This window comes from Eutrema salsugineum, unplaced genomic scaffold (genome assembly GCF_000478725.1).
Source record: "Eutrema salsugineum unplaced genomic scaffold, Eutsalg1_0 scaffold_1, whole genome shotgun sequence".
NCBI classification, from domain to species: Eukaryota; Viridiplantae; Streptophyta; class Magnoliopsida; order Brassicales; family Brassicaceae; genus Eutrema; species Eutrema salsugineum.
The window spans coordinates 7,270,387-7,281,539 of record NW_006256909.1 but is presented as its reverse complement, the minus strand read 5'-3'; the positions used below and the strand labels follow the sequence as shown (position 1 = coordinate 7,281,539).

The 11,153-nt window shown below is 36.7% G+C and overlaps 2 protein-coding genes across 2 annotated transcripts; both read left to right on the top strand.

Moving 5' to 3' along the window:
• The first annotated feature begins 1,004 nt into the window (after positions 1–1,004).
• LOC18028580 (protein DETOXIFICATION 49) lies at positions 1,005–2,763 on the top strand. Its single transcript, XM_006413523.2, has one exon. The coding sequence runs from the start codon at positions 1,005–1,007 to the stop codon at positions 2,541–2,543; it is 1,539 nt and encodes a 512-aa protein (XP_006413586.1). The 3' UTR covers positions 2,544–2,763.
• Positions 2,764–8,617: 5,854 nt separating this feature from the next.
• LOC112081889 lies at positions 8,618–9,613 on the top strand. The gene has a single exon (XM_024148742.1). It carries the CDS (start codon positions 8,618–8,620, stop codon positions 9,611–9,613), a length of 996 nt encoding a protein of 331 aa, XP_024004510.1.
• Positions 9,614–11,153: the final 1,540 nt, after the last annotated feature.

The following is an 11,153-nucleotide window of genomic DNA, read 5'->3' as shown; positions in this document are numbered from 1 at the left end:
AAATCCGTAAAACGTCTCAAGTCTTATCTTTAAGGATTTCAATTTCTACTTAGTTGTAGGCTTTTAGCTAACAATTAAATTACATGTATTACAATTCATTCAAATATGTAGTGTAATATATGATGCACATACATATATATATATATAACAATTCATTCAAATATATATATATATATATATATATATATATTTATGGACCAAAACTGAACCAAACAGAAATGTCCAGCCATTCTATAAGTCTTGTAGCTTATCGTTTATCCGGAGAACTCAAATTTAGTAGAGTAATTAAAAAGATGACAAACCAGCAAATCATAAACTTTATTTTGACGTCAGAAAATCATAAACAAGACCAACTTTTTTTGTTTTTTTTTTGTTTTTGCTAAAAAAAAATTGTTGTGTGATAATTTTATTTCTTTTCTAAATAAGTTGAGAGGTCTGCATTGAGTAACGTGAAGCAAAATATATAATTCCAAATAAACATACAAGGTATTTTTTTTTTTTTTAATTTTCCCAATAAGAGAAAAAGTTTCCATATCATCCAAGATTCATAATATCTTGGAATTTAGTTTGTGTATAAACAATAATAATAATAAAAAATTCCGAATAAACGTGCATAAAGTAAATTACTTCCAAATAGACCTCCAAAAATCCATACTGTTTTGGACTTATTTTTATTTTGCATTTTCCAAATTAAAACAAAAGATAAAAATAAAAATAAAATACTGTCGCTAGTTGGAAGACGGAGTCATAAGTTCATAACAATGACATAATGGCTGGTCAAAAAAACCGCCGATATAGCTCTGTTATGATTAGGGAAAAAAATAAATTAAAACTTAATTTCTCAGTCAAAAAACTTCTCTTGTTTTCCTTAATCACTTTGTCTAAGCTTAATTAGTAACTTAATCTGAAACTTATAACACGCCTTTCACACATCGACAACACCTTCATCATCCTCTTTCTTTCTCTCTCTCTTTCCCTCTCTCTTCTCTCTCAAACCTGCAATCATGGCTGCTCCTTTGATCATCAAGAACCAAACAGATCACCGACAAGATCCGAATCTAAACCTGACCCATCTTTCCTCTTCGATCAAGGAAGCCAAATCAATCGCCAAATTATCTCTCCCAATGGTCTTAACCGGTTTACTCCTCTACTCTCGCTCAATGATCTCAATGCTCTTCCTCGGCCGCCTCAACGATCTCTCTGCTCTCTCCGGCGGCTCACTCGCACTCGGCTTCGCCAACATCACCGGCTACTCTCTCCTCTCCGGTCTCTCAATCGGCATGGAACCCATCTGCGTTCAAGCCTTTGGCGCCAAAAGATTCAAACTTTTAGGCCTCGCTTTGCAAAGAACCACACTTTTACTCCTCCTCTGTTCTCTCCCCATCTCTATCCTCTGGCTCAACATCAAGGAGATCCTTTTATTCGTCGGACAAGACGAAGAAATCTCGAATCAAGCTGAGATCTTTATCCTCTTCTCTCTCCCTGATCTGATTCTCCAATCTTTCTTGCATCCTCTCCGTATTTACCTCCGATCTCAATCGATTACACTTCCTCTTACATACTCTGCTTTCTTCGCTGTGATCCTCCACATTCCGATCAATTACCTACTCGTTTCTTCCCTAGGTCTCGGCCTTAAAGGAGTCGCCTTGGGAGCAATCTGGACTAATGTCAATCTCCTAGGGTTTCTGATCATCTACGTCGTGTTTTCGGGTGTTTACAAGAAGACTTGGGGAGGATTCTCAATGGATTGCTTCAATGGATGGAGATCTCTAATGAAATTAGCTATCCCTAGCTGCGTCTCGGTTTGTCTAGAATGGTGGTGGTACGAAATCATGATTCTTCTCTGTGGATTATTACTTAACCCGCAAGCAACAGTCGCATCTATGGGAATCTTGATCCAAACCACTGCTTTGATCTACATTTTCCCTTCCTCTCTGAGTATCAGCGTTTCAACGCGCGTGGGGAACGAGCTAGGCGCGAATCAGCCAGGCAAAGCGAGGATAGCTGCAAGAATTGGACTCTGTTTAAGCTTAGGTTTAGGTTTGGTCGCTATGTTTTTCGCTTTGATGGTGAGGAACTGCTGGGCTAGATTGTTCACGCATGAGGTAGAGATTTTGAAGTTGACTTCAATGGTTTTACCGATCATCGGGCTTTGCGAGCTAGGAAACTGTCCGCAGACAACAATGTGTGGAGTTTTGAGAGGAAGTGCCAGACCTAAGCTAGGAGCAAACATAAACTTGTGTTGTTTCTACTTTGTGGGAATGCCTGTGGCTATATGGTTAAGTTTCTTTAGTGGGTTTGACTTCAAAGGACTATGGCTTGGTCTGTTTGCAGCTCAAGGCTCGTGCCTGGTTTCGATGTTGGTCGTATTGGCTAAGACTGATTGGGATTTTGAGGTTCACAGAGCAAAAGACCTTATGACTAGATCATGTGGTAATGATGGTGACGATGATGATGGTAGTGGAAGTAATACGACGCCGTTTTTGTTGGATTCTTTGGACATAGAAGAAAGTGGGAACTATAGGCATTTGAACGTGATTTAAATCTTTGCCTCCTTGTTTGATTTATTGGGGACTAACGAAAATTGTTTTCATTGTACACTTTCTAATTGATTATTTTAGGAGGAAAACACTTCAAACATTTGATCGATGGAGTTCGAAAAATTATGTTAAATATGATTTGTGAGATATATTGCATGCATACTTTTTGCAGTTATTTTTCCCTTGTTGATTTTTGAAAGCAATGTAATGTTACAAATGTTGTTGATTTGATGTGAATCTTATGTCTGTCTCTCCTGTCATTAAATATCATGTGAGTGACTTGTGTTCATGAGAACGACTTATAAATTTTAATATAAACATAAACTCTCTTTTTCAAGTGGTTTGAGGATATGTAAGTGTGTATGTATATATGAATCTGGTTAAGTAATTAAAGGACAAGATAGAAGTTGGTTTCGTTGCCGGGAAGTTCTTGTGCAAGAAGGAAAAAAAATAAAGAAGTAGTTAAATAAAGGAAATATTAAATTAACACCGTGTTTAGTGGTCCTCCTACATGAGCGCGTGAGACTAAGGCGCGTGTGAACGGAAAGGCGTTGTGGAACTTTGACGTCGGCGAGAAATATTAACGTCTCCGTCAAGGTCTTCGTTTGCGACAGCCGACGCCGTGAACGACCCGCCTTCTTCTTCGTTTACTCTCTTTTATTCCACTAGCGTCGCCGACTTGACCCGATAACCCGACTGGTACGTTAAATTTTAGATTTTTTTTTTTTGTTTTCTTCTGTAAAATCCACACGGTTGGATGAGAATATAATTGTTTTACAACTTTTAGAATCTAAGATCTGGATTACAAATTTATGACTAGTTGGTTATAAACTTATAACTTATAAGAATATAATATATTCCATTTGTAGGTTGGAAATGTAACAAAGTCATGGTGTGGTACAAAGGAACAAAATAGGCCCATAAGATGAATAGAGAAGAAAGGCAATTAGTTGGGAACTTGCGACTAAAATCAAATCTCTTTTCTTCAAGTGTCCCCAACTTGCTTTTATAAAACCATAGTTTGTATGTCCTACATCCTCCATCATTTCACTTCTTCAATTTCTTTAATTATAGAATTAAATCTATGGTCTTTAATATTTTATTTACACTGTCTACTCAGCTACAATTATTATAAAACAATTGAACTAGCCATCTTGTGTTTTAAATGAGAGTGAACAATCCCCTCAAAATTTAACTTTTAAGTGAAGATGTTAATTTTTTTCGACCAAAAAAAAAAGTGAAGATGTTAATTTTTATTCCCAAATTTCCGAGATCTTCATTCCTAGCTTTGAATATCATTTCTTTATGGTAATCTGGTAAGTTGATATACAAAATCACAATATTACTAAATTAGAGGTATATCGAGAGAGAAGATGACAAAAAAGAGAGGTATATAGAGTGAGAATTTCACATGCAACAACAGCAACGAATGGAAAGCGGTCTTCTGATTCGAAGGTGATGATCATTACACTCTCTACATCCCCAAAAAAAAAAAAAAAATCCTACTCTATAACCAGCCTCATGCCAAATGAAGCTAAAATTTGTTTCTTTGGCTTCATCCATCAAATTTATAAGATCATGAGCCGAATAAAACAATATTTTCAAGAGTAACTCTAAAGAAGAAGAAAAAGAAGAAAATACTTAGTTATTGAACCAAATAGATATTTACCTATTAATAGATCAGCTTCGAGGACAATGCTAAACCTACCTCATTTCGAGTCAATGAACTATCCCCATCACTAAAAGCATGCAAACCAAGGATATGGCCTTACCTACTTTGATCACACAAACATACCAATGAAAAATCTTATGTAGCATTTCATGGTACAAAACCCCTTACCATCCTGTAGGTATTAGTTATACTTTTTTTGAGAAAGGTATTAGTTCTACGTCACAATTCTTACATATGTAAGTCGAAAAGTGAGCGCAAAGAAGAAAAAAACACACGAATTGTGGTTATTAAAGTTTATATATTTGAGGATAAATGAAGGTTAACCTTCAGCCACTACAAGAAAAAAAGGTATTTTTAGCATCAGAAAACCGATATCTAACAATACGATAGCGTTTTAAAAAGCGCTCTATTATCACCCGTCATAATAAGTGTGGCACTTTAGATAGCGGTTTTTAGTATTGTTATCGTGTCTTCATCTAATATAGCGCTTTTTACCATGAAATTATATATTCTATCATAGCAATTATTTTTAGTTATTAATTGTTTTTTATAGCATTTTTATAATTTACAATAGCATACGATATATGTAATGATTTCTATAGCTTATTCCAATAATTTTTATTTAAATTACCATTTACTGGATTTTTTTGTTGTTGATAAATAGACATTAAATTGCCATATTTTATTATATTATTTTCATATATGAAACTATTATACAAAAAACCTATATTACAAAGTAAAAGTACTTCTGTTAACAAAAAAAAGACAGTAAACGTACATAATTAAAAATTAAGTTCACACGACTCTCGTATTTGAACTTATGAATTCTCTTCACACTCTTGGATCTCCAATATTTGAACTTCTTCAGTATCATCATCAAAAGTAGCTTCTGATGGCAACAACCAACATTGGCGAATGGACTCATCTCCTACTATTTTCTCAGAGATCATCATACATCATCTTGCAAGTTGCAACTTCACATGTGAAACATATCCATAATCAAGTTAAAGAGAAGCAACCTGCAAAGATCACAACCACGAAAATCAAAACTAAGAAAACTCCAAAAATTTAACACGACATTCATGTGCCTCCATCAATAATAAATATGTTACATAACAACCTGGCACTGTTAACCAAAACCCACATCCCAAGTTCCACACCTTTTTCATACTCTCATAGAGTAAGTTGTATGTGCTGTAAAATTGCCTTTCATAGACATTGTCAAAAAAGCTCCACAGCAACATTCTGTAATGCTAAAAGTTTGAAAGGAAAATAACAGAATCAGTCAATGTATATATGACTCATGGAACAAATATGAAACATTTATACAGAGAAAAATAGACAAACTTTCGTGGGTAGAAGTTCAGAACATACCCCTTTAGACAAGGAATTGAGAAAACCGAGATCTATATGAGCGTTCAAAAAGGAGAGCTTGAACCATTTTAAGCATGTATCACTATACCTCCTCATCATCAGCTCTTTCAAGGACACTCACAGCATAAGCTCGAACCTATCAGTAGGTGTAGTGAGTAATTAGCAAACAACAGACAAGCAGATCTAGTAGAAGGTTAAAAGACCGGAAGAAAAGTAAATTGGGCACTTGTAGTACCTCTTCACTTTCAAATAGAGGAGTTAATAGCTCCAAAGCATCACATATATCTATCATTTCCCATTTTTGTACATCAGTTGAATAGCTTGCTTTGCTTCTTGACAAGATAGGAAGACCATGTGCCTCAATAAAAAAATTTGAGTTTAACCATGGAGTTCTCTTGCACTTCTTTCTCAATTAGTGTCTCTGGAGCCGCAAGTAACCTGAGAAAAGATAATCTCTAGATGGGAAATTTATCTTAAAAAGAGTATTCAACTCGATTAAGGCATATACACTCTATCTAATAACAGTCAGATGAGACCTGGAAACTCAGAATTTTTGTCCAGACAGAAAGAGTTTTCATATGAAAGGCAGAAGCTTATGAACAACTACAACGAAATTAGAAAAGAAGAACACATAAACTACGGATTTAAGAAATCTCATGAGATCTGATTCAGTATAAACCCTAGATCGAACAAGAAGAATCAAACCTTTTTTCGGCAGCAAACGAGAGAGAGAGAGAGCGAAATCAGGCGATGTGAGTGAGAATCGATGGTTGAGTCCAAATCGCCGCCACGAGAGCATGGTTCTGAGATGCGATGATTTTAGTAAAACTTTGCTTCGCCGTCTTCGTCGTTGAAAGAGGCTGGGAGAAACGAGGAAGAGAGGATCTGAAAAGCTTGGAGACTTGGATGGCTGAGAGTGAAAGAGATCATATCGATACTGAAAGAGAATAGAGAAGAGAGATCGAGATTGAGAGAAGAGCTTGAGACTGACGAAGAGAGAACGGAGAGCAAAAGGGCAATTTTCTGAAAACCCTAAGTTTTTGTTGACCAAAGTTGTTGTTGTTGTTCATTTAGTACTGATTTAGTACCATTTTTTATAACTTAGGCGGACAATCAAAATTTTTTATTCGCGGCTAACCTACGATAACGTTTTACAATACGTAAAAAATAATTGGAAAATGAAAAATTAAGCTCGAACATATATTTTTTAGCCGTTCAATATATTATAGCGTTTGTCGTTTCAAAAACGCTATATAAAAACTAGACATAAATCAACCATAGCAAAAACACATAAAACGCTATATTAAAGTGCTATTAATACTCATTTTTCTTGTAGTGAGCATTTTGATAAAACTCATCCAAATCTCGCATAGAGGCTAGTACGTAAGAGTTAACAGATTTTAAACCAAGTATTTAGTATCGATGCCTAATTCTAACTATTGTTGTATTGATTGACTTGCAAAACATTGTTTATCTTCTACTAATGATTTAGAAATTTTTATGAAACACTTCTTTTTTAACTGCATTATGTAGTCCACTTAAATTCATGAATTTGCGTTTTTTAATTAATATATATTTTTGTTTTAAAAATGTAACTAATGTTATAAACAAATGGACTTCTAGTAACCGGCCCATCAACCATCAGGTTAATGTCTCATGGCCCATTAGGGTTTCTGATACATTAGTTATGTAATGTATATATACACTGCTTATGGAAATAATAAGATCGGAGTTTTTTCCTTAATACGTTATCAGCACGAAGCTCAACTTCAAACGATCATATCTCTCAAAATACAAGAAGTTAGAAGGCGATCTACATATCATTTTGAAGCCCTGGAAGAGAAGAATCTAGTGGTGAAAACCGCTCCTCAATCCGACACCAGACGCGCCCTCAAGACTCAAAACAATCGGCGCTGTCCCACCTTAGCGGGTGATTCTTTCCAAGCGGTGGTTCCTCCATTGTAACAGCTGTTCGTCCTCCCTTCTGGCCATCATTCTCAGGAGTTTTCAGTAGATATCTGTGGTCTTTAGCTCCCAGATCATAAGCCGATCAGAAATCCATTTGGCGAAAAGGTATTATTTAAAACTATAGATCCTAATCAAAGTTTTGGTTTTTTTTTTGAAAACCCTAATATGGATCGGTTCTTTTCATGATTCTTCATCGTCTTTTTCGTTTTTAAAACCATAACCAAACCGATCCTCTTTCTTCTTGTCAAAACCCTAATTGGTTTTATTTTTCCTAATCGGCTTTATCATATAAAACCTAAACCCTAATGCTTTGTTCAAATCCTAAACCGATCGTTGCACCTCCGATAAAACCCTATACCGATCGGTCCTAGCATCATCTAAACCAAACACTAAAATTCCTTGCAAACCGAAACCTAAATCTTTGCAAAACCCTAGATCTAAAATCGTTTTGGTTTGTCTATCGTTAAACCGAGATTGACCGGTTTAAATCCTAAACCGATCGGTTATTTATCTTAGATCCGATCTTTGAAAACCCTAAAACCGGTCCATGCAAGCTCCTAAATCCTAAACCAATCGACCCCTTAAACTCTAAACCAATCGATCCACCTAAACCGTTTATAAACTGATAAATTCTAATCCTAAATCGATAGGGTTTAAGTTTAAACCGATCGGTTTTTCCTAATAAAAATTAAACCCTACCAAATCCGTTTAGTTTAATCCCTTAACCGATTAATAACCCTAATAACCGGTTTTCAAAATTAAATCTAATTTAACCGGTTTTGTTGTTTAATCGATCAATCCGATCGGTTTAAACTTAATCGGTTAATTTCAAATTAGTTTCCAAAATCGATCTCTAGATTTTTTTTAAAAAAATGGTTAAGAGATAAACCAACGTTTATTTATTAGAGCTAAATTTGGAAACCCTAGTAAACCGGCTTGGTTATAAACCCTAAGGTTCGATTTTAGAGTTCCCTTATATAGCAAGTTTCCTAAAATAGCAAGTTTCCTGAAATGGAAAGTTTTCCCTAAAATAGAAAGTTTCCTAAATTATTATATGTTTCAGATGTCAAACATTCAGAAGGTCGAATATGAGGCATTCACTGTCTCCGGAGATAACTACCTCAAATGGGCCCTTGACACCAAGATCTACCTCAACTCAAAAAGTCTGGGTGAATGCATCAAAGATCCCAACACCACGACTCAAACAGAACGGTACTCGGCGATATTTATTATCCGCCATCACCTCGCTGAGTCTCTCAAGCAACAATACCTCACTCTTGAGGATCCACTCGAACTTTGGGTGGCACTGAAAAAGCGATATGACCATCAGAAAACGGTCATACTGCCCCAAGCCAAGTTCGACTGGAAGAACCTACGGTTCGAAGATTTCAAATCCGTCGAAGAATTCAATTCCGAACTCTTTCGGATAGTTGCACTCATAAAACTATGTGGCGAGGAGGTCACTGATAAGGATATGCTAGAGAAAACATTCTCTACTTTTGGCACTCCCAATGTTGTTCTCCAACAACAATACCGTGCCATGAATCATAACACTTATGAGGATTTGATATCTTGCTTACTGCTTGCTGAGAAGAACAATCAGCTTCTGTTGAGGAACAGTGCCATGCGGCCTCCAGGATCAGCCCCATTGCCAGAAGGAACCAGAAAAGAGTCCAACTTCGTCCAACGTAACAGATCCTCAGATCGTAGACGTGGACGTGGAAATGGACGTGGAAATGGACATGGACTGCGCGGCAGAGGACGCAGTAGACCGAACCAAGATAACCGACCTAACCTCAGTTTTGGTCGGGGTAAGGGTCGTGGTATCAACAAACCGACCCAAAGAGGCAGTTCATCTAGACCAACTCCTTGCTCAAGATGCGGAATGACTAATCATTGGGTCAAGAACTGCCGTATTCCCAAATATCTTGCTGAGCTCTACCAGAAGTATGGGAAAGATAATCATGAGGCTAACCTGGTTCATCAAGTCAATGAAGATGACTCAAAGGATGATAAGATTGATGGCATGGATTATGAGCTCTCCGACCTTCTTGATTGATCTCAAAAATCTGAATTTGTTTTTCATTACTCCTTAAACTTTTATCTTTTGTTTTTGGGATTTATTGTCTTTACTTTGGATTTTTAAGACCTTTTGCTTTTACATTTTAATTTATGGAGTAATGTTTTATTTACATTTCATTTTTGCATGTTATTGAATTATAATTCTTGTTTAAAAAAGATATGCAAGAAAATATGGATATCATTGTGGATAGTGGATCGAGCCACACCATTCTAAAAGACAAGAATTACTTCATAAATTTAGTAATCAAAACCGCAAACATTAGCACTATAGCGGGTAGTTCGAGCCTAATAGAGGGCCATGGCCAAGCTAATGTGTTGTTATCAAATGGCACATATCTAGACATCTCTGATGCCTTATACTCACCCAGTTCTAAGAGAAACCTATTGAGTTTCAAAGACATAAGATTGAATGGTTTCCATATCGAAACTCAGGATGAAGGGAACAAAGAGTTTTTAATTATCACTAAAATGATAAATGGCCATAAACAAGTTTTTGAAACTATACCCGCCATATCTACTGGCATTTACCATGCTAAAGTCAGTATGATTGAGGCTAATGCTGCTATCAAAGCACGGCTTTTAGATTACACTATTTGGCATGATCACCTGGGTCATCCCGGTGCGAACATGATGCGTAAATTAGTCCAGAATTCTAAAGGGCACAGCCTTAAACCAAATGGTATTTTCCCTCAGCACCTCAAGTGCACAGCTTGCTCACAAGGGAAACTGATTACCCGACCTTCACCAGTCAAAGTGTCTAAAGAGACCTTGAACTTTCTGGAAAGAATCCAAGGAGACATATGTGGACCAATTCACCCACCTTGTGGGACATTCAGATATTTCATGGTCCTCATTGACGCATCGACCCGCTGGTCGCATGTCTGTCTGCTCTCTTCTAGGAACCAGGCTTTTGCTAGGTTATTGGCCTAAATCATCAGATTACGAGCCCATTTTCCAGACTTCCCATTAAAGACTATACGTCTTGATAATGCTGGTGAATTCACTTCCCAAGCGTTTAATGAATATTGTATGTCCATGGGGGTAAGTGTTGAACATCCCGTTCCACATGTCCATACACAAAATGGATTAGCTGAATCCTTCATTAAACGAATTCAATGGGTTGCTAGACCATTACTCATGAGGTCACAACTCCCGGTCTCAGCTTGGGGACACGCAGTCTTACATGCCGCTGAACTAATACGCATACGACCATCTAGTGAGCACAAATATTCACCATCCCAATTGCTAACGGGTCATGAGCCAGACGTCTCCCATATTAAAACATTTGGGTGTTCAGTCTATGTACCCATTGCACCACCTCAGAGGACTAAAATGGGACCTCAAAGGAGGATGGGAATATATGTTGGTTTTGATTCTCCCACCATCATAAAATATCTCGAGCCAACTACAAGAGATCTGTTTAAAGCCAGATATGCAGATTGCCGATTTGATGAATCGGTATATCCTAGATTAGGTGGTGAGACAGACAAGCTGGTAAAAGAACTTTCATGGAATCA

Excerpts from the sequence above, each read along its gene's own strand:
- LOC18028580 (XM_006413523.2), top strand. The coding sequence starts at position 1,005 with ATGGCTGCTCCTTTGATCATCAAGAACCAAACAGATCACCGACAAGAT.
- LOC112081889 (XM_024148742.1), top strand. The coding sequence starts at position 8,618 with ATGTCAAACATTCAGAAGGTCGAATATGAGGCATTCACTGTCTCCGGA.